This window comes from Lithobates pipiens, unplaced genomic scaffold (genome assembly GCF_037356315.1).
Source record: "Lithobates pipiens isolate NorthernLeopardFrog02 unplaced genomic scaffold, aLitPip1_a1.2 Scaffold_16, whole genome shotgun sequence".
NCBI lineage: Eukaryota > Metazoa > Chordata > Amphibia > Anura > Ranidae > Lithobates > Lithobates pipiens.
This window is the reverse complement of record NW_027507748.1, coordinates 14,869,910-14,894,793: the sequence shown is the minus strand read 5'-3', so window position 1 is coordinate 14,894,793 and position 24,884 is coordinate 14,869,910. Positions and strand designations below refer to the sequence as shown.

The 24,884-nt window shown below is 45.5% G+C and overlaps 1 protein-coding gene across 8 annotated transcripts in view; it reads right to left on the bottom strand.

Annotated features, from left to right (window-relative positions):
* STXBP5L (syntaxin binding protein 5L) overlaps nt 1-24,884 on the bottom strand; it is a 508,429-nt gene that overhangs the window by 422,000 nt on the left and 61,545 nt on the right. For all 8 annotated transcript variants that reach the window (XM_077479605.1, XM_077479606.1, XM_077479607.1 and 5 more), the window contains exon 2: nt 6,560-6,657. In XM_077479605.1, the coding sequence (XP_077335731.1) occupies nt 6,560-6,657 (98 nt within the window). The remainder of the gene's footprint in view (nt 1-6,559; nt 6,658-24,884) is intronic.

The window sequence follows — 24,884 nt, the reverse complement described above, 5'->3', positions numbered from 1 at the left end:
TCCTACCAATCAATCGGTCAACTGGGCCAGCTCCCGCCCTCCGTCCATTGCTGTGCTGCCTCCCAATGTCAGCTCTGTAAAGCAGACAGTGCTAGCGGCGGCTGAAGGGGAAGAACTCGCTCCTAAATAGCGCAACCGCGGCGGGTCCAGGTAGGACATTGACTGAAGCCGAATCTGGACCACGGTCCGCCATTTAGGGGTGCCTGGTGTATAGGGTCACTTTCATACACTGGGTTGTTTATCTTTTAATTGAATAATTCAGAAATTATTTTAATTAATTGAAGATTCTCAAAAAATAATTGAATAAATTCATTCAGTAGAGAAAAATCTATGCAATATATGCCTCATGTGCGCTTTAAAAAAAACAAAAACATATTTTCATGGAAAAATAATAAGAATTCGATTTGCGCACTGTGTTTTTCTCCATAAAGGGTGCTATGTTTACTTTGCAGATCAGCCCAGGCGGCAATTATCTGCAGTGGAAAACCTCCCCCTCCTCCCAGCCATCTTTCCTAGCTAATCTCAAATTAATTTCCGAACCTATATATTTACAGCTGAAGCAACAAACACATAAAAAGACCAATTAATACATTAGAAGGCAATTAAAGTTAATAAACTGTAAGAGTCCAGTTTAATTTCCTGTCCTGCCGCCAAGGCCACAACCTGAAAGCTGCATGGCTTTGCTGAGTTCAGTCCTGAAAACTCAGAATGACACGCACCGGAGTGCATCCGCACAAATCGAAGCAAAAGACACACAGATGTACAACCTAGTGCTTGATAGGTTGCATCGAAAGGGCTTTGGGAGCCTGTTGATGGGCAGTTGATGGAATGCAGCTTGCTTTTTTGGGCATTGCATAGTTCAATGATGGACACTGGTGAGGCTGCATTGATGAACACTGGTGAGGCTGCACTGATGAGGTTGCACCGATGGGTACTGATGAGGCTGCACTGATGTGTACTGAGGAGGCTGCACTGATAAGGCTGCATTTATGGGTACTGATGAGGCTGCATTGATGGGTACTGATGAGGCTACATTGATGGACACTGGTGAGACTGCACTGATGAGGCTTCACTGATGGGTGCTGATGAGGCTGCATTGATGGGTGCTGATGAGGCTGCATTGATGGGTGCTGATGAGGCTGCTTTGATGAGTACTAATGAGACTGCACTGATGAGTACTGATGAGGCTGCACTGATGGGTACTGATGAGGCTGCACTGATGGGTACTGATGAGGCTATATTGATGGACACTGATGAGGCTGCATTGATGGATGCTGTTGAGGCTGCATTGATGGGTACTGATGAGGCTGCATTGATGAACACTGATGAGGCTGCGTTGATGGGTACTGATGAGGCTGCATTGATGGGTACTGATGAGGCTGCATTGATGGGTACTGATGGGGATGTGCTGATGGGTACTGATGAGTACTGATGAGGATGCATTGATGGGTACTGATGAGGCTGCACTGATGAGTACTGATGAGGCTACGTTGATGGGTACTGATGAGGCTGCACTGATGAGTACCGATGAGGCTAGGTTGATGGGTAATGATGAGGCTGCACTGATGAGTACTGATGAGGCTGAATTGATGGATACTGATGGGGGCTCTTTCTAACATATACTCTCAAATGGACACAGAGAGGACCTCTGTTTAAGAGACCCCCCCCCCTCCAGGACCCATTAGACCCCCATTGTAGTCTCTAATGGGGCCTGGTGGGGGCTCTAACAAAGGCTCTAATGGACACCATGGTGGGGGCTCTTTCTAACAGACTCTCTAACAGAGGCCCTCTCTGTGTCCATCAGAGAGATCTCCTCCAGGTCCCATTAGAGTACTCTGCTCCTCTTCCTGTATTTTGTTAAGAGATCGTGGGAGGATCCCAGGGTAACAACGACTCCTTAGAGTAGGGGAGGAGTTAGTAAGATGACCACGCCCATGTAGGGGCGCTAGAACTATTTTTGCACCCAGGCGTCTGTGACCCTAGGATCAGCCCTGATTGCTCTTGCATTTGAAAAGCTTCTCAGATCCACACAGTTCACTATCAGGTACTTTGACCTCCCACTGACCTCCTTCTAAGCTGCATCAACCTACATCAAGCTCCTTTTCCATTCCCTTTGACTTGAAAAGGGAAAGGAGTGATTATGATGCAAACAAAAGCCCACCTACACAAGTCCTTATTATGATTAGTCTTGCACCACAAAACATAATAGCTGGAGCCCAACTGACTGCTGCAGACAGTCTCAGCACCCTAAAAGTAAGTAAGCTTGGTTTTTTCCTTGGATCTATCCTTGGCTCAGTTTATAACACTGAACTGATTTTAAAGCTGAACTCTAGGAATTCAGCTTTGTAAAATGTGCTGGATTCATAGGGGTTTAAACCAACAAGGTGCATGCAACCTTGTGGACTTCTCCTTTTTTTTTTTTACAGTTTATATTTTTTCTGATTGCCAGGAGTATAACTATGCTTCCAGCTCTCCGAACCTGGACCCCCAAGTCTCAGCTCCTGAGGCTGCGGAATCACATGCGGCCATTGTGCCTGCCCCTCCCCTCGTCCTGCCCAATCACAAAGTGCTTTGTATTAAGTGAACTTATTCACAGACTACGTAAGCTTCTGTGAATGAACAGCTGAGAGGCGGAGCAGGCAGAGATGCTGTGTGAGAGAACTGTGAATGTAGAGATAACTGCACTCCCGGAGCTCCATAAAACTGTCAAATGTAAATTAAAGAGAAAAGTCCGCCAGCATAGCTTATTCAAATCCATCGAATAGTGATAGATGCTTCAGGTCAACATGGAAATAAGATCCACATTCGGTGGTCCTACCCCCGTTTGGTGGGCTTCTGGTCAAGGGTCTACGGCCTCCTCTTAACACTTTTCCATGTACTCATCCACAAGGATGCCCTGAATGCACTTCCCCACTGCCCCCTCCCAGGCCTCTTCTCTTACCAGCAGAAGCTGGCCACCTACCTTTTCATTGCCGCACAGCATTCCATTGCCAGGGCTTGGAGGAAGCCCTCGGTTGGGTTTGCAGAGGTGAAGAGCATTTTTTACTACCCTTATGCTGAGAAAATGACCAGTATACTTCGTGACTCCCACGGCAATTTCCTCAAGGTGTGGAACCCGTGGTGGTCTTATGCTCTCCCCACCCTGCCCCTGGCCAGTTTGGGCACCCTGAAACATTCTGGAACACCATCTAACCCGCAGATTCCGTCTCCTCTTCCTGCTTAGCTCTGCACTTCTCTTCTTCCTTTATTATCCTGTTTCTCGCCTTTTTTTTATCCTCACTTCTTCCTCCTTAGCACCCCCCCCCCCACTTCATTCCCCTTGGATTTTGGGTCCCCCCCCTTTTTTTTTTTTTTTTTTACTTATTCCCACCCAAAAGGGAAATCTCTGCTTTAAGGACTTCTTCCTCTTGAAGAATTGGCACTTTCGAGGAACGGTGGGGGTTACCTGATTTGACAGGCACCCGCTCCCAATTCAGCTCTGACTGCCTAGGCAATCGGAAGCAGATGTTCTCCTCCCTCCCGTCTTCTGGGACACGTGACAGGTCCCAGAAGATTGCTTGAACATTCACGATGCGCAGCACTGCTCCCACATGTGCAGTGGGCACCCAGCTGTGAAGCCACAAGCTGCCACAGCCTGGTGCCCATAGTTAAGGTGCCAGAGCTGAGGAAAGAAGACAGTGGGAACTCCTCTTTAAAGCATTCATCAACCTAAGACCAAAAATGTAATGTATTAAAGCTTGCCAGTCCTTGGTGTGTGGTGGCTGCATTCATTTTTGTTTTTTACACCTTTTTGTTTCATTACTTTCACCTAGTAATCCTGCTCTCATCACACGGCCTGTATTAGGGTGGCAACACTAAAATATTTTATGGAAACTGTGCAAAGGAGCTTTGACAACTAATGCCGTGTACTAACGGCCTGACTTTGCATCGGGCAAAACTCTGTCGGCATTTCCGACAGGAAAAATTTAGAACAGGCGGTCAATCTAAAGTCCGTGGGAAATGCCGTCAGAAAAAGTCCGATGGGGCATACACAAGGTCGGAATATCCGATGAAAAGCTCCCATTGCACTTTTTCCTTTGGAAATTCTGTGTGTACGTGGCATAAGACCCCTTTCACACTGAGGCAGTTTTCAGGCGTTTTAGTGTTAGAAATAGCGCCTGTAAAGCTCCTGAAAACTGCCTCCCATGCCGCCTGAATGTGAAAGCCCGAGTCTCTTTCACACTGGGGCGCTGCGCTTGTGGCACGTTATAAAAAGTCCTGCAAGCAGCATTTTTGGGGAGGTCGCCCCTGCCCATTGCAATGAATGAGCATCGCTTCCAAAGCATCTGAAGTGCAGCAACACGGGCGTTTTTAACCCCTTCTTCGGCCGCTAGCAGGAGCTAAAAGCACCCTGCTAGCGGCTGAAAAGCGCCGCTTTAGAGCTAATGCATGGGTGGCCCCATTATGAAAGGGGTCTTATGCCGCCTACCCATAATCGGACATTGATCGGACATTCCGACAACAAAACCCATGGATTTTTTCCGACGGATGTTGGCTCAAACTTGTCTTGCATACACACGGTCACACAAAGTTGGTCGGAAATTGCGAACGTCAAGAACGAGGTGACGTACAACACGTATGACGACCCGAGAAAAATGAAGTTCAATAGCCAGTGCTGATCTTCTGCTTGATTCCGAGCATGCGTGGAACTTTGTGTGTCAGAATTGTGTACACGCGATCGTAATGATGGAAAATGTGAGAACTCAGATCTCAAATTTTGTGCGACGGAAATTCCGATGGCAAATGTCCGATGGAGCCTACACATGGTCGGAATTTCCGACAAAAAGCTCCCATCGAACATTTTCCGTCGGAAAAACCGACCGTGTGTACGGGGCATGAGGCATAGCTCCCAACTGTCCCTGATTTCGAGGGACTGTCCCTGATTTGCAGCAATTTCCCTCATTCATCCTCATTTGTCCCTCCTTTTGGTCTGGTCTATATAGTTGTATATAAAATGCACTTTTTATATATCAAAAAGTGTTTTCTAGTGCTAAACCTTTCATCTGATTTCTAAATTGTAAATTCCAAAAGTCAATATAAAGGAATAGTAGTGGTAAAAAAGCACTTGTGCAATTCTCCTTTAAGGATGAAGTAACTGATCAATACCAACTATTATTATTATCAGTTATGTATTACTTTGTCTAGTCCCTATAGATTAGTTAGTCTATCTATACTCTGAGCACATGCTATCGTTAATATCACAATACTATAACAATTAGCTATGAAACCAAATACACGGTCTAAGATCAGTCAAATCTCATTTATTTCCCAAGGAAATAAGAAAGCTTGCATAAGGTATCAGTAGAAGTTACAAGAGTACATAGCATACAATCAGAATACAATAAAAGCAATACTTAGCAGATCCTCGTGATTGAGCCTCATGGTGGAGTGAGAGGCAGCTCTATTTGATGAATCCTTTTTTAATAAACACACCTCAGCCACACCACACCCCATTGCCCACCCCCCTTTGCCTGGGAACCAATCAGCGTCTCTGGGGCGTCTCCTCCCCCAGGCTAAATATCTCTGACAGTCTTGCCATAATTGGCCTCTGGGGGGCAGTGTTTGCCCATGAATTGCAACTGCTCCGACTGGGTTCACATCTTGTGATTCGATCTCGGACGCTCTTCCCGCTCATTGGGCCCCCTTTTTGTCCTTACAGACAGACCGGAGCCATCATTGTCCTAAATCTATTTGAAGCTCCGTGCACACCAGGTGGGCTGAATAGAACTCTTTCTGCTATGCAGATTGTGTTTGGTGCTTGGTTGTACAAACAGATATGTAGAAACTTTAAATGTATCATGTTCAATTCCAACATATGCCGATTTGCGCCTAAAAGGCGCATACCACCCTTCTTCAAACACGGCTCCTATTGAACAGACCATAACCGTCTTAACGCGTGTCGCTCCCCAACCTGTGTCTCCGAACCAGTACCTGTGGCACAGTCCTTAGCTTGTGTATCATTTTCAATTACAACAAGGGAGGTGTGGCAGGGGGCGTGTCCTATGCCTGCATGCTTTTGCCGATAGGTGTCCCTCATTCCCATCTCAAAAAGTTGGGAGGTATGGTCTTAGGGCAGGACTACAGAGAACCTCCCCTCTCTTCCTCTCTATACTATAAGGAGAGGTGTTCTGCAGTTCACAGAGAGAACTGGGAACAATATAACTGAGAACAGTCAGCACATGCAGAGAGCCCAGGAAGTACTCAGCTCACAAGATTTCTGGCAGGATCAATGGATATGTTTTTTTTTTTTTCATTTACCCAGCAGATATAACTAAACACTTCCAACGGTGAATTTCACAGACCAAAAGGGATCAAATAAGAATTCCCATTACACACAATAGGATGATTGCAATGTACACAACGTTAGGTGAACGTCCTCCTCCCACTCACCTCCAATGACTGAATGTTACACTGGAATATCCAGCAATTGTATTATAGGAAATAAGACGCCATCTTACCTCGGGGTTTGATCACGTTTTTGTAACAAACTGCAAAGATTATGGTGATAAGAAAAGGATACATGCGCACTCCTCCATTTCTTGTCCCAACTGCCAAAATTTTCTGAACCGGATCAAAAGCTAAAGCGGTGGGCTGATAAGGAAATCCATGTCGAACAGTCTAAAAAAAACAATGACAGGGCCGGTTATTGAAATGATATTTAAACAATCCTTTTATGCAATCACTTAAAAAATTATGTTATTTACACAGCACTTATATTATATATATATATATATATATATATATATATATATATATAGGGCTGCAACTAACGATTATTTTCATAATCAAATTCGTTGGCCAAATATTGTTTCGATTAATCGGTTAATAACCTTAACAAAACAAAAAAAGTGGGTAAAATTGACGTTCATTTTCAACCACAGTGACGGGAAAGTTTGGAAATAATAGAAAACTTCTTGGTCAAAGGAATTTTCAGAATTTTCAGACAGATATATATATATATAATTATTATTATACAGGTTTTACATAGCGCCAACAGTTTGCGCAGCGCTTTACAACATGAGATACATACAGTACATATATATATATATATATATATATATATATATATGAATGAAGGTTTTCTATTGGTAGAACTAGATAGACTTGTGTCTTTTCTTCAACCTATGTAACCATGCAATAAAAACCTCTGTTTTTACCCTGAGATACTAAAATAGCTTGGAACATTAAGTTTTTTTCTTTTTTTTTTTTATTAGCTTGGAGCATATGCTGGGGAATTATTTGTATACATAGTTCAGCGGTGTGCATTCTTTGGGTGATAAAGTTTCTGCTTAGGAAGCATCTCAGACAGCATTGTTACCCTAGGACAGGAAGTGCTGTCAGTACAGTACAGGTATCTGCACCCACTTCCGACATAGATAGCCGCAGATTCTGCGGGTATTTTCGCCACTTCCTGCACACGGATCCCAGAGACAGCGGGGACCATCCTTATTGTGCAGCGCAACTCGCGCATGCGCAGTAGGGAACCGGGAAGTGAAGCCGCAAGGCTTCACTTCCTGATTCCCATACCGCAAAGATGGCGACGGCAGCACCCGAGAGCTGATCGAGAGATCGGCTTCGGGTGCCGACATCGCGGGGGCGCGCTGGGCGGGTAAGTGTCCTTATTTTAAAAGTCAGCAGCTGCAGTATTTGTAGCTGCTGACTTTTAAAAACAAAAAACGGCGGAACTCCCGCTTTAAAATCAATATTTTTTGCTAGAAAATTACTTGGAACCCCCAAACATTATATATACAGTGGTGTGAAAAAGTGTTTGCCCCCTTCCTCATTTCCTGTTCCTTTGCATGTTTGTCACACTTAAGTGTTTCGGAACATCAAACCAATTTAAACAATAGTCAAGGAAAACACAAGTAAACACAAAATGCAATTTGTAAATGAAGGTGTTTATTATTAAAGGTGAAAAAAAATCCAAACCATCATGGCCCTGTGTGAAAAAGTGATTGCCCCCTAAACCTAATAACTGGCTGGGCCACCCTTAGAAGCAACAACTGCAACCAAGCGTTTGCGATAACGTGCAATGAGGCTTTTACAGCGTCCTGGAGGAATTTTGGCCCACTCATCTTTGCAGAATTGTCCTAATTCAGTTACATTAGAGGGTTTTCGAGCATGAACGGCCTTTTTAAGGTCATACCACAACATCTCAATAGGATTCAGGTCAGGACTTTGGCTAGGCCACTCCAAAGTCTTCATTTTGTTTTTCTTCAGCCATTCGGTGGTGGACTTGCTGGTGTGTTTAGGATCATTGTCCTGCTGCAGAACCCAAGTTCGTTTCAGCTTGAGTACACGAACAGATGGTCGGACATTCTCCTTCAGGATCTCTTGGTAGACAGCAGAATTCATAGTTCCTTTTATCACGGCAAGTCTTCCAGGTCCTGAAGCAGCAAAACAGCCCCAGACCATCACACTACCACCACCATATTTTACTGTTGGTATAATGTTCTTTTTATGAAATGCAGTGTTCCTTCTACGCCAGATATACTTGGACACACACCTTCCAAAGAGTTCCACTTTTGTCTCATCGCTCCACAGAATGTTGTCCCAAAAGTCTTGGGGATCATCAAGATGTGTTGTGGAGAAATTGAGACGAGCTTTGATGTTCTTTTTGCTCAGCAGTGGTTTTCTCCTTGGAACTCTGCCATGCAGGCCATTTTTGCCCAGTCTTTTCCTGATGGTGGAGGCATGAACGCTGACCTTAACTGAGGCAAGTGAGGCCTGCAGTTCCTTGGACGTTGTTGTGGGGTCTTTTGTGACCTCTTGGATGAGTCGTCGCTGCACTCTTGGGGTAATTTTTGGCGGCCGGCCACTCCTGGGAAGGTTCACCACTGTTCCATGTCTTCGCCATTTGTGGATAATGGCTCTCACTGTGGTTCGCTGGATTCCCAAAGCTTTGGAAATGGCTTTATAACCCTTTCCAGACTGATAGATCTCAATTACTTTCTTTCTCAATTGTTCCTGAATTTCTTTGGGTCTCGGCATGATGTGTAGCTTTTAGGCTGGGTTCACACTGCTGCGGGGGGGAGATCCGGATGTGATTCGCACCGCACTGCAGTGCAAATCACATCCGATCTCCGTAGCGATGCGAGTTCAGCCATACAGATAGTATGGCTGAATTCACATCGCTCCCGCAGCAAACTCGCATGGGACCCTTTTTTTGGTCCGCAACAGAATCGGATCGCATGGGTGTTCACACCATGCGATCCGATTCCTGTGCGAGTCTGCAGATCGCACTGCGATATGCGGACGGATCTGGGGGTGTCATTAACATTTCATTGACACTCCCAGCCGTTCGCATAGGGCAGTGTGAACTGCCAGCGGGAGTCATGCGATGCGGGAAAACCCCGCGGATTCGCGGCGTTCCCGCATCGCTGTGGTGTGAACCCAGCCTTAAGGATCTTCTGGTGGACCTTACTGTGTCAAGCAGCTCCTATTTAAGTGATGCCTTGATTGTGAACAGGTGTGGCAATAATCAGGCCTGGGTGTGGCTAGAGAAATTGAACTCAGGTGTGGACAACCACAGTTATAGTATGTTTTAACAAGGGGGGCAATCACTTTTTCACACAGGGCCATGATGGTTTGGATTTTTTTTCACCTTTAATAATAAACACCTTCATTTACAAATTGCATTTTGTGTTTACTTGTGTTGTCCTTGACTATTGTTTAAATTGGTTTGATGTTCCGAAACACTTAAGTGTGACAAACATGCAAAGGAACAGGAAATGAGGAAGGGGGCAAACACTTTTTCACACCACTGTATATATATATATATATATATATATATATATATATATATATATATATATATATATATATATACACAATGTTTGGGGGTTCCAAGTAATTTTCTAGCAAAAAATATTGATTTTAAAACGGGAGTTCCGCCATTTTTTTGTTTTTGTTTTGTTTATATATATATATATATTTTAGCAGAGACCCTAGGGAATAAAATGGCAATTGCTGCAATATTTTATGTCACACTGTAATTTGCCCAGCGGTCTTTCAAACACTAAGGCCGCGTACACACGCGTGGACTGTTCGCCCAACTTTGTCCGTCCAACAGTTTCAGCAAACAGTCCGCTCAAAATTAGCATGGACGGACATGCCCACACACGACGAACGAACAGTTTGCTGAAACCGTGCGCGATGACGTGAACGGCACGTACGACGGGACGAAAAATACGACGTCCTATACACTGCATTATAGCTTTCGGCGTGAAAATCCTTTCTGAGCATGCGCGCAACTTTGTTTGACGAACAAGCCTACACACGAGCGGGCTGTTCGCTGAAACAAGGTTTCAGCGGACAGTTTTTCGGAAATTCCGAAAAACCTTGTCCGTCCAACTGTCCGCTGAAACTGTCCGCTGAAAGCCCACACACGAGCGGACTGTCCGCCCAAACACTGTTCAGCGGACAAAGTTGGGCGAACAGTCCGCCCGTGTGTACGCGGCCTTATAATAAAAAAAAAGAAACAGTAAAGGTAGCCCAATTTGTTTTTGTTTTAATGTGAAAGATGATGTTACGCCACGAGATTCGTGGGAGAATCGTGATCTATCTTCTAAGCAAAAAAAAAAATCGTGATTCTCATCTTAGCCTGAATCATGCAGCTCTAAGGGCAGTTTTTAAAATTTTCAGCGGACAAATGTCTGTTGTCGGATTATCCGAGCGTGTGTACACAAGTCCGTCGGAACAAAAGTCCAAAGTACAAACACGCATGCTCGGAAGCAGAAGCGGTCGGGTCTTGTAAACTAGCGTTCCTAATGGAGAATTAACATTTGCGACGTGGCAAATTATGAAATCTGGAAAATGCAGCGCACAATTCTTTTCTTTTTTTTTTTTACGGGAAAATAATGAAGCTGCTTTGCTGGTGATACTGATAGAGTTCTGCCAAACTTATTTTCAAAAGCTTTTTGTTTCTAGCGATATCAAGAATAATATTATTATGTTTTTTGTTTTTTTTTTGGTGCACCATTATCCAGTAGTTTTTAAGATCAAAGATACAAATTTGTTTGTGTCCCTTGTCAATTTGACATTGTATTTTTTTTTTAAATGTAACTGCCGACTCCCAAACTGTCATTTGAAGTAAAAGACACAGCCAAATAATATTCTCCACAATATTTTTATTGTGCATTTAAAAAAAGAAAATAAATAAAATTAGGCATGCTATCTGACAATAGAAGTTAACCAAAAAAGTGCATTCTATGCATCCAAAAAATATAGAAAATATAACAAATCAAATCATTATTATTCAACCCAAAAAAATTATGTCAAAGCAATAACTCCAAGGCCAATAATAAATAACACGTTATCTCCTCCGATTCTGCAAAACATGTCTGGTTGGCGAATGGCCGTTCAGAAACTAAATGAAAAGCGCAAAATGAAAAGCATGAAATGAAAAGCGCGAATCAACACTCACCAAACTTCTACTAACACGAAATTAGCAGAAGGGAGCCCAAAGGGTGGCGCTAAAGAGCTGAAAAACAATGTAGTACATCAATACGTTCGTATTTGTTGGCCAACAATTGTGTGGCCGTGTGTATGCAAGACAAGTTTGGGCCAAGGCCCTACGGACAAAATTCCACGGTTTTTGTTGGCCAACAAGCCGATCGTGTGTACGAGGCTTAAGACATTATTCAAATTAGGGCCGCGAACACACTGCTGCGTGGTACGAGATCGCATGTGATTCGCACACCGCACTGCAGTGCAAATCACATGAGATGTCCATACTATCTGTATGGCTGAATTTGCATGACATTTCGGGAGCCAAACTCGCACAGGACCCTTTTACTGGTCCGCAGCAGAATCAGATCACCCATGTGAACACCCATGCGATCGGATTCCTTTCCGAATTTGCAGATCTCATTCCGATATGCAAACTGATTTGTGTGTGTGGGGGTGGGGAGGGGGGGTGTCATTAACTTTTAGGCTCGGTTCACACTGCAGCGATGCTGGAAACCTGCGTATCCACTGCGGGTTCCCGCATCGCATTCGGACCAAACTCGCACAGGACCTTTTTTTTTTTGGTTCGCAGCAGAATTGGATCGTATGGGTGTGAACACGATCCGATTCCTGTCCGAATTTCCAGTTCACACTGCCCTATGCAAACTGCTGGGGGTGTCGATTAACCACTTCCCGACCGGCGCACGCCGATGTACGTCGGCAGAATGGCACGGGCAGGCATATTGGCGTACAGGTATGTCCAATCTTCAATGCCGCCCTGCCATTGCGAACGCGCCGGTGGAGGCCCGCTTGCGTGCTGGTCGGGACCCCTGTGAGTCCGGTCGCGGGTCCCGCGAACTCGATTGCCGCGGGCATACCCGCGATCGTCTCACGGGACGGCTGAATGGAGGAAATGCCGTGTAAACAGCATTTCCCCATTCTGCCTAGCAACTAGTGACGCTGATCTCTGCTCCATGTGATTGGAGCAAAGATCAGTGTTCACTAAATGAAAGCCCAACCCCCACACAGTTAGTAACACACCCCTAGGAACACTTAACCCCTACACTGCCACCCACTGGTTAACCCCTTCACTGCCAGTGTCATTTACACAGGAACCAGTGCATTTATAGAGCAGTGATTGCTGTATAAATGACAATGGTCCCAAAAATGTGTCAAAAATGCCCGATGTGTCCACCGCAATATCGCAGTCACAATAAAAATCGCTGATCGCCGCTATTACTAGTGAAAAAAAATAAAAAATTATTAATAAAAATAACATAAAACTATCCCTATTTTGTAAACGCTATAACTTTTGCGCAAACCAATCAATAATCGCTTATTGAGATTTTTTTTACCACAAATATGTAGAAGAATACGTATCGGCCTAAACTGAGGGAAAAAAATGTTTTTTTATATATTTTTGGGGGATATTTATTATGACAAAAAGTAAGTTTTCAAAATTGTCGCTCTATTCTTGTTTATAGCGCAAAAAATTAAAAACGCAGAGGTGATTAAATACCACCAAAAGAAAGCTCTATTTGTGGGAAAAAAAGGACGTCGATTTTGTTTGGGAGCCACGTCGCCCGACCGCGCAATTGTCAGTTAAAGCGACGCAGTGCCGAATCGCAAAAAGTGGTCTGGTCTTTGACCAGCAAAATGGTCCGGTCTGTAAGTGGTTAAATGTTAATGACACCCCCAAATCAGTTCGCACATCGCAGTGCGATCTGCAAATTCGGACAGGTATCGGATCGTGTTAACACTCAATGCGATCCGATTCTGCTGCAAACCAAAAAAAAAAAAAAAAAGGGGGTCCTGTGCGAGTTTGGTCCGAATGCGATGCCAATTCAGCCAATTATTATTATCATTTTGCTAACGGGTCAACAAGTTTGCTATGTTTAGTAAATGTCACCTGTCAGGACACATCACTATGTCATAATAATAAATCTGTGGTGCGTGTGGTGAAAAAGCTCAATGATAAGCAAAGCCTGACTTCTGCCATTCTGTGGATGGCCTTCTGCTCCTCACACTGGAAAATACTTTTAACCCCTTCAATACCTGGGCACGTTCACCCCCTTCCTGCCCAGGCCAATTTTCAGCTTTCGGCGATGTCGCGCTTTGAATGACAATTGCGCCGTCCTGCTACACTGTACCCATATGAAGTTTTTATCATTTTTTTTCTTTTTAGACAGATAGAGGTTTCTTTTGGAGGTATTTAATCACTGCTGGGTTTTTATTTTATTGCTAAACAAACAAAACAAAAATTTGGACAAAAAAAAAATAAGTTTTTCTTAGTTTCAGTTATAAAATTTGGCAAATAAGTAATTTTTCTCCTTCACTGATAGGCACCGATAGGCGAAAATGATGGGCACTCATAGATGGAAATGATGGGCACTGATAGACGGCAATGATGGGCACTGATAGATGGCAATGATGGGCACTGATAGGTGGAAATGATGGGCACTGATAGACGGCAATGATGGGCACTGATAGATGGCAATGATGGGCACTGATAGGTGGAAATGATGGGCACTGATAGGTGGAAATGATGGGCACTAATAGATGGCAATGATGGGCACTGATAGGCAGAAATGATGGGCACGGATAGACGGAACTGAAGGGGCATTGATGGGTAGCACTGATAGGCAGCAATGATGGGCACTGATAGACGGTAATGATGGGCACTGATAGGCGGAAATTATGAGCACTGATAGATGGCAATGATGGGCACTGATAGACGGCAATGATGGGCACTGATAGACGGAACTGAAGGGGGCATTGATGGGCGGCACTGATAGGCAGCAATGATGGGCACTGATAGGCGGAAATTATGGGCACTGATAGACGGCTATGATTGGAACTGATAGGCAGAAATGATGGGCACTGATAGGCGGCAATGATGGGCACTGATAGACGGAATTGAAGGGGGCATTGATGGGCGACACTGATAAGTGGAAATTATGGGCCCTGATAGACGGCAATGATGGGCACTGATAGGAGAAAATTATGGGCATTGATAGATGGCAATGACGGGCACTGATAGGCGGCAATGATGGGCACTGATAGGCGGCAATGATGGGCACTGATAGATGGCAATGATGGGCACTGATAGACAGAACTTAAGAGGGCATTGATGGGCGGCACTGATAGGCAGCAATGATGGGCACTGAAAGAAGGGAATGATGGGCACTGATAGACAGCCATGATGGGCACTGATAGACAGCCATGATGGGCACTGATAGACGTAACTGAAGGGGGCATTGATAGGTGACACTGGGCACTGATAGGAGGCACTTATGGGCACTGATTGGCAGCATTTATGGGCACTAATTGGCACTTTTGGGGCTGCACTAATAATCAGGACACTGACGATCATCAGTGCCCTGATTATCTGCGTAAGGCAGGGTTCACACTGATGCGATGCAGGACACCGAATCTAATTCGCACAGGAATCGCAGCGCATTCATGAGCGAATTACATGGGGTGTCTCAGGCGGTGCGATTTGAGCCATGGATTTGTATGGTTAAAATTCTGCAAATCGCACCACATGTAGTGTGTTACACTTGCCAGTTAACGGATCTCCTCTCCTCACACTGTGACAGCGCTTGAGGAAAGGAATGCCGATAACCAGCAAGTTTGTTTACATGAGATCAGCTGTGACTGGACACACCACACCATCATGATGTCACCCACATCGTCCTGATGCCACCCATGTCCGATGACGGAGGACAGTCACGCACACACCCCACCTGTGCACACCCTGGGCCCCCTTTATCACCGACAGATTTATATTGCCGTTAGCTCCCCTCCACACAGTCAGATTTTTCTAACTCTGCAAGTCAAAGCCAAATCTACAAACATGTTTTTTTTGTTTTTTTATCAGAAGGTCGCAACGTCTGGCCATCGATATAAATTATAAAAAAGCATTTTTCTTGCGAATGGTAAATCAATGGCCGCCCCCGCCATCGGTGAAACATGTTATAGGTCACACATAACCACACGTGTGGCCAGACATTATTAAAACATTTTCAGGCGCTTAAAAGAGTCTTGATTTGCATTTAAATGACTGAAAAAAAAAAATCATTTGTGAGAAAAAAAGACTCAGACTTGATTTATGTGAAGCGGAATTAATTCTGCATTGATTTATTACTGTAACCCCAATTAATAATCTTTAAAAAAAAAAAAAGAGCTGCATGCTGGTTATACTGAAACAGAGCACACAAGGGGGGGAAAGGTTAAGAGAAAACGGCATTTGTTATTCCCGTTTATTGTGAAAATCCATGTGAATTGCTCCTCGGAGATTATATTGTCCATAAGAACCTTGCTGGCTTTTGTAATGTGCAACTCATACCAACAACAAGGGGGGGGGGGGATAATTAGCAAGGAAGAAATTGTTATTTTGCCACTTAACCACTTCAATACCACGTACTTTTACCCCCCTTCCTGCACAGGCCAGGCATGGCAAGTTTTTTGAAGTTGTAATTTTATGTGGCAATTATTTGAAAAATAAAGAAACTTAAAAAAAAAATATATATATATATATATATATATATAGCACGGTGGGGCCAAGACCATACAGCGGTCTAACAGGACAGGTTCCACTCAGAACAGACCTCGCCATGGTCCACCAAAGAAGTTGAGGTCACGTGCTCAGCGTCATATCCAGAGGTTGTCTTTGGGAAATAGACGTATGAGTGTTGCCAGCATTGCTGCAGAAGTTGAATTAGTGGGGGAGTCAGCCTCTCAGTGCTCAGACCATACGCCGCACACTGCATCAAATTTGTCTGCATGGCTGTCGTCCCAGAAGGAAGCCTCTTCTAAAGATGATACACAAGAAAGCTCGCAAACAGTTTGCCGAAGACAAGCAAACTAAGGACATGGATTACTGGAACCATGTCCTGTGGTCTGATGAGACCAAGATAAAGTTATTTGGTATCAGATGGTGACAAGTGTGTGTGGGGGCAACCAGGTGAGGAGGACAAAGACAAGTGTGTCTTGTCTACAGTCAAGCATGGTGGTGGGAGTGTCATGGTCTGGGGCTGCATGAGTGCTGCCGGCACTGGGGGGCTACAGATCATTGAGAGGACCATGAATGCCAACATGTACTGTGACATACTGAAGCAGAGCATGATCCCCTCCCTTCAGAGACTGGGCCGCAGGGCAGTATTCCAACATAATAACGACCCCAAACACACCTCCAAGACCATCACTGCCTTGCTAAAGAAGCTGAGGGTAAAGGTGATAGACTGGCCAAGCATGTCTCCAGACCTAAACCCTATTGAGAATCTGTGGGACATCCTCAAACTGAAAGTGGAGGGGCGCAAGGTCTCCAACATCCACCAGCTCTTTGATGTCATCATGGGGGAGGGGAAGAGGACTCCAGTGGTGACCTGTGAAGCTCTGGTGACCTCCATGCCCAAGAGGGTGAAGGCAGTGCTGGAAAATAATGGCGGCCGCACAAAATATTGACACTTTGGGCCCAATTTGGACATTTTCACTTAGGGGTGTACTCACTTTTGCTGCCAGTGGTTTAGACATTAATGGCTGCGTGTTGAGTTCTTTTGAGGGGACGGCAAATCTACACTGTTATACAAGCTGTACACTCACTACTTTACATTGTAGACAAGTGTCATTTCTTCAGTGTTGTCACATGAAAAGATAGAAAAATAGATTTACAAAAATGTGAGGGGTGTACTCACTTTTGTGAGATACTGTGTGTGTATATATATATATATATATGCAGCCACAGGCAGATCCTAATAAGATTCTTCTCCAATAGCATGCAGCAGGTCCCCCGAAACGCATTGGCTTTGTTTTAATTGTTGTTACCCTAAAAAAAACTTCTTTCCAAACCCACATCTACTGGACATCGGGCACACCTTTACATCCACCTTTCTTGAACACATGCAGAATCGACCAGTAGGCCGTACCCCCAGGGAGTAGCCCAGGCCCTGATAAGGGCCCACCACCTTCTTTCAAGCTGGGCACCATTCTCTGGAAGAAAATTCTTCCTACCTGCCCACATTTATACCTACAGTGGATATCAAAAGTCTGTACAACTCAGTTGAACAACAAAATTAAATCTTTTAGGTGGAGGGAAGTAAAAATAAAATAATATGGTTGCATAAGTCTTACAATAATTGCAACCAATTGAAGCAACTTTTGATTTTATTACAGCACTCAATCATTTTGGGTATGAGTCTATCAGCATGGCACATCTTGACTTGGCAATATCTGCCCTCTCCAAATCTGTCAGATTGCGAGGACATCTCCTGTGCACAGCCCTCTTCAGATATCTCCCCCCCCCCCCACAGATTTTCAATGAGATTCAGACCTGTATATACAATATGTATATCGGACGGAAAAACGGTATAAGGAGGAAGAAGGACGCAAGGAGTCTGGAAGCACGGACATCTTGGTTTGACCAGTGACCCCGCAGAGGGCTATATCTGCAGGCCATTACGACCTCGCTACTGATAGGAGGTCCACCACATCTGGTGAGGGTCCTCCAATATTTTTTTGGTGTTTATTCCAAGGAGAGGCTTATCCCTCGTCTCTGTCGGTGGTGGTGCACTCTACTCTTGGTCTACATCTTCCTTCTCTTTCTTCAAATTTTTGGAACTGGACTTAGCATTCACTATACGTGGACTTTATATATATTGCTTCACCTATATATATATTTTTTGCACTATATGGAATGTCATTTTTTTATGCGCACTTTATTTAATAATTTTTTTGTCCACTTGTTTAGATTGATACAGCTCTTGTATCTATTGATTTATTCACTTAATATATGGACTTTTTTTTGTATTTATTTATTCACGTTGTTTTATGCTTTGGGTGTTTGTCAAAGCAGTATAGTATTAGCATGACTTTTTCTCCTTTATATATTTTTTTTGCATGGATAGCGCATGTTAGGCCGCGTACACACGGGCGGACTGTCTGACGGACTTGGTCCGCTGAAACGTGTTTCAGCGGACAGTCCGCTCGTGTGTAGGCAAGTTGGACGGACTAAGTATGGCGCATGCTCAGAAAGGATTTACACGGCGAAAGGTTGCATTGCTGTGTATTGGACGTCGTATTTCTAGTCCCGTCGTACGTGCTGTACACGTCATCGCGCAAGCTTTCGGCGGACTGTCTGTTCATCGTGTGTGGTCAAGTCCGTTCATTCGAAAGTAGGACGGACTGTCTGTCGGATTGTCTGACGGACTTAGTTGGGCAGACAGTCCGCCCGTGTGTACGCGGCCTTAGTCGCAGCTTTCTCTTCACAGGAGTGTATTTTTTCATTATATATATATCTTTAGGGGATTGCGCCTCCCACTCACTATTTATACTACCCTCTTCTCAATAGAATTGCACTCACATTTCAATGTGTCTATTGGCCGACACCAAGCCTTTCCAGCAATGAGAAAACCGTTCTAAAATCGGGCAAGCCACTGATGTTCCGCAGGTGGTGTTAGTTTCCCTCCACTGGGCCGACCTGTTCCTGGCTTGTATTCAAGAACCGTATGTCTCCCACAACCCCTACGCGTTTCGCATTTGAGCATCGTCAGGAAGCTCAGCTGTTCAGAGTCACGGATCGGATCATTTTTCGGATCAGCAAATAATAATTGAATTTGCAAAAACCTGTGAAAATTCCACCACCATATAGTCCCCACTGTAATATCCACAATCTCCCCCACTGTAATATTGGCTGAGCATGGCTGGGTACGGCTAAGTATGGCTGGGTATCGCAGAGCATGGCTGGGTATCGCAGAGTATTACAGAGTATGGCTGGGTATCGCAGAGTATGGCGGGCGGGTTATGGCAGAGTATTGGCGGGTTATGGCAGAGTATTGGCGGGTTATGGCAGAGTATTGGCGGGTTATGGCAGAGTATTGGCGGGGTTTGGCTGGGTACTGCAGAGTATTGGCAGGGTATTACAGAGTATTTGCAGAGTATTGGCAGGGTATTTGCAGAGTATTGGCAGGGTATTGGCAGAGTATTGGCAGGGTATTGGCAGGGTATTGGCAGAGTATTGGCAGGGTATTGGCAGAGTATTGGCAGGGTATTGGCAGAGTATTGGCAGGGTATGCAGAGTATTTGCAGAATATTGACAGGGTACTGCAGAGCATTGGCAGAGTATAGGCAGGGTATTGGCAGGGTACTACAGAGTATTGGCAGGGTACTGCAGAGTATTGGAAGGGTATTGCAGGGTATTGGCAGGGTACTGCAGAGTATTGGCAGGGTATTGGCAGAGTATTGGCAGGGTATGGCAGAGAATTGGCAGGGTATTGGCAGAGTATTGGCAGGGTATTGGCAGGGTATTGGCAGGGTATTGGCAGGGTATTGGCAGAGTATTGGCAGGGTATTGGCAGAGTATTGGCAGGGTATTGGCAGAGTATTGGCAGGGTATGCAGAGTATTTGCAGAATATTGACAGGGTACTGCAGAGCATTGGCAGAGTATAGGCAGGGTATTGGCAGGGTACTACAGAGTATTGGCAGGGTACTGCAGAGTATTGGAAGGGTATTGCAGGGTATTGGCAGGGTACTGCAGAGTATTGGCAGGGTATTGGCAGAGTATTGGCAGGGTATGGCAGAGAATTGGCAGGGTATTGGCAGAGTATTGGCAGGGTATTGGCAGGGTATTGCAGAGTATTGGCAGGGTATGGCAGGGTATTGCAGAGTATTGGCAGAGTATAGGCAGAGTATTGGCAGGGTACTACAGAGTATTGGCAGGGTATTGAGGGATGGCTGTGACACTACAGATGCAGCCCACAGCGCTGCTTCCATCCGATCTCTCCCCTCTACTGTACAGATCTGTACATGGAGGGGAGAGAAGAACCGGCGCCATGACGACGCCGGTCTGTTTACAAGTGATCGCTCTGTCATTTGACGGAGCGATCACATTGGGTGTAGAAATATGGCCGCCGCTTTGGAGCTAGGCCGAAGCCGCGGCCTTTCCTAAGGCCGAGACCACAGAGCGCTCCGCGGATCGTGGCGTGTGCCGATCCAAGCGGGTTGAACAGGTTCGGATGACGGATCAGTGATGATCCGTTGCACCCCTACTTGCCAACTACTTGCACCCCTACTTGCCAACTCAGAAAACCTCCTAGCAGATGTAATAGCCACTAGAAAGACTACTTTCTGAGAAAGTGTCAATAGGGGAATCTCCCTAATGTTCTCAAACGACAGTTTCTGAAGTAACAAGAGTACCAGATTCAAATCCCACGGAGGCAGCGGTGGTCGAACCGGAGGGGCCACATGTCGAACCCCCTGAACAAACATACTCACCAATGAATGAGTCGCCAAGGGTCACTGAAAAAAGACAGCCAAAGCGGATATCTGCCCCTTAATGGTGCTTAATACAAGTTTCTGATCCACTCCTCGCTGCAAAAACAGCAGGATCCTGGAAACTGAATATGTACGTGGACGCCACCCCATCTCCTCACACATGGACATGTAAGCCTTTCACGTACGATGATAAATCTTCCGAAAAGATGACTTCCGTGCCCTCAGCATAGTGGAGATCACCAAATCCGACAGTCCTTGGTCCCTTAGCACCTGGCTTTCAACAGCCATGCCGTTAAAACCAGCGACGGTAAAGCAGGATGAAGTATTGGACCTTGCGACAGAAGGTCCTCCCGCATCTGCAGCCGCCAAGGAACATCCGCCACCATTCTGACTATGTAGGCGTACCAAGGACGGCGAGGCCAATCTGGGGCAATCAAGAAGGCATAAATCAGCCGATAATGCCCCCATGGAGCCACCAATGCGTCTGACCCATCCGCCCAGGGGTCTCTCGTCCTGGCCACAAACCTCTGTTCCTTCCGATTGTTCCATTCCCCTTGTTCCAGCATCTGACGACTTGGGTAGTCTGCCTGCCAGTTTTGTACGCCCGGAATGTACACGGCCGACAGAGCTGGCACACGCCGCTCTGCCCACTGCAGGATGTGAGCCATCTCCAGTGCTGCAGCCAAGCTGCTTGTTCCTCCTTGATGGTTGACATACGCCACCACCATGGTGCTGTCTGACTGGATCATGACCAGACGCCCCTGCAGCCTCTTTGACCATGTGGAGAGGTCTCGCCTGATCGCCCAAAGCTCCAGCACATTGATTTGGCAGGCGGGATTCTTCGTGCATCCAGTGACCCTGGGCCGGCTGTAAGCCCCAAACTCCCCCCCAGCCAGTCAGGCTGGCGTACTTTGTGATCACCGGCCAATGGAGAGGAAGGAACGACTTCCCGGACCGAAGAGCCGGAGACCTCAGCCACCAGAGAAGGGAATCTCTGACTAGCTGATTCACCCGAATTTGACAACCAGGGATAACAGATTTGTCCCTTCTGGACAGGATCTCTTTCTGCAAGACTCGAGTGTGGAATTGAGCATACGGTACCGCCTTGAAAGTGGCTACCGCGAGACCCAGAACTCGCATTGCAAAAACTCAGCGATGACCACCTGCGGGACACCAACAACTTCACTGCAGATTGAAGAGTCTGCAGCTTGTCTGAGGGGAGAAGGACTCTCGACTCTGAGGAGTCCAGAATCAAGCCCAGGTACTCCAGGCGTTGAGTCAGCACCAACACCGACTTCTGGAGGTTCAACACCCAACCAAACTCCAGGAGAGTTTGTATGATGATCGCACATCCTCCCTTAGTTCTGAGGCAGAAGCTGCTCTCAGGAGGTCGTCCAGGTAACCCACGATTGCCATCCCTCGTTGTCTTAGCAATGGCAGAATTGGGGCTAGCACCTTGAAGACCCTTGGCGCTGTCGCTAGGCCAAAAGGGAGAGCTAAAAATTGATACTGCTCATCCCCGACCGCAAATCGTAGGATCCTCTGATGCCTGCCGCATATGGGGACATGCAAGTATGCATCCTTGATATCCAAAGACACCAAGAAATCCCCCTGGTGGAATGCAGCGACCATGGAGCGAACCAATTTCATCCTGAACCTTTGCACTTTCACGAAGCCGTTGAGGGCCTTGAGATCCAGGACCGGTCGGACCTCTTCCTTCTTTGGGACTACAAACAGATTGGAGTAGAAACCCTGAAACCTTTCCGGAGTCGGTACAGGTACTATCACCCCTCGCTGCAGCAGGTCCTGTACTGCCCCAACCGGAGCCTCCCGACAAGCCAGAAGAAGATGAAGGTTGGAGGGAAAAAATCTGTTTGGCGGACAAGAAAGAAACTCTATCTTGTAACCTGATGAAACCACCGAGCTGCAAACTCCCAAAGGCAGCCCCACCACCCGAGAGTCGGGCGGGGGCAAACCTTCATGCGGCAACATATTTGCTCACAGGCTTGTTTGACTTGCGAAACCAGGGACGCTTTTGTCCATCAGCGGGCACCTTATCGGACTGGGAACGCTTACCTGCCGACCCGGGCGGACGAAAAATCTGCTTCTAAACGGAAAAGAAGGGCTCTTGCCTACGGCGTGGTTCCTTATCCTTTCTGGATTGTGGGAGCAAAGTACTCTCCCCCCCCCCATAACATTCTTAATAATATCATCCAGCGAGGCTCCAAATAGCCTCTCCAACTCGCGGTGCAATAACTTAGCCCATTCAGTAAGCGTCTGCGACACCAGGGACGTGGCTAACACTGGCCGCAATGCCAACCCCACGACCGTAAACATGGACCGGGCAACCGCCTCAGCCCTTCTGTCAGCCGGGTCCTTGAAGGCAATAAAAAATAAATAAATAAATAAATAAATAAAAGTTGTCATTTAAAAAAAAAATGGCCCTTTAAGAGCTATGGGTGGAAGTAACGTTTGACGTCGCTTCCGCCCTACATTGATATAGAGACGGGTGAGGGCCATCTTCTCCTCACTCGTCTCCATACCCAGCAAGGCAGAAGATCCGATTGCCTCCGCCGCTGGCTCCGGTAGGCGGAGGTGGGCACCGGAGCGCGGCGGGAGGGGGCAGCCCGCTCCCGCCACTGATAAAAGTGATCTTGCTGGGAATCCGACGCAGAGACCACTTTTATCTTGAAGTGGATCACCCGCTGAAGAAGAGGATACCGGGTTATGGCAGCTAGCTGCTGTCATAACAATATTCCTCTTCAAAGTACCGTAAAACTGCGGCGGGGGCCGTCCGTAAGTGGTTAAGGTAAAAAAAAAAAAAAAAAACGTTTGACTTTACAACCCCTTTAATACCACAAATGTTACTTGGTTCTGTATTCTCTAAAAGGGGTATTACTGGGAGGTGGGTAGGGGGTGGAACTAAGGAACGGCGCTTGGAGGCGGGCACAAGAGGTGACTCAGAAAGGGGGAGTTCCTGCATCTATTCTCTGAGAAAAGAAGCCCTGCTCCAAATAGGACATGCGGGTGAGTGTGGGCGCGTTCGAGGACCCACACCTGCACTCACCCGCACGTCACCTGTGCATTCCCATGCCAAGATTTACCTGTGCATCCCCATGCCAGCGGGAGACACGGATCTGCACAGGGCCCACAATAAATTGCCCCAGGGTATACCCTTATATATACTATATGTGTGTATATATATATATATATATATATATATATATATATATATATATATATATATATATATATATATATATATATATTCATCATAATTATTAAAAAAGATTGTTTTTTTTTCTTAAAAAAAAAAAAAAATTCTAATTAATCAAAATCCTATTATTTAGGTAGATGTGAGGCGAATTCAGAAGGTACTTTTCATTCTGGTGGCAGAGATCTCGGAGCATTCTCCACCACTTAATTTAGCATTAATCAAGCGCATAATAACTTACACATAAACCGAGGCAATTACAATCAGAACAACTATTATCATGTGAAATAAAGGGAACCTCTCAGCCCCCCCTTTGGAAATCTGGGTAATTGCTTAATGAAGGTAAAGCAGTTCAGTGGAAGCAAACAGAAAAAGGTCAGATTAAAGAGAAGGTCTTCTGCCCACAAAGTACATATGTATTGTCGCAAGGGCTGATCTGAAAAATATTTTTGACATAACTTGTGTTTTATGTTTTTCCCTATGAATTGCTTTTGTTTTAGCTGTATTTTAGCCATCTGAATTGTTTTAGTTTTAGTTGTATTTTAGCCATCTATATTGTTTTCGTTTTAGTTGTATTTTAGTCATCTGAATTGTTTTAGATGTATTTTTTGTCATCTGAATTGTATTAGTTTTAGCTGTATTTTAGTAGAAAAGATGTAGCTGGATAGCCGCACTCCGAATTATTCAACTTTATTTGAAAAATCTAATTAAAATCATAGCATCTAGGCTGGTAAACAGACTGACTGCACAGCCGCTGACATGTTTCACACCGAACACGGTGCTTAATCATAGCTATGACGTTTATAAAGCTAATAAAGTTGAATAATTCGGAGTGCGGCTATCCAGCTACATCTTTTCTACTTCAGTTCCTGTTGCAAACAGAGCCAGCACCCTGTGGGACTGTGGAGACAG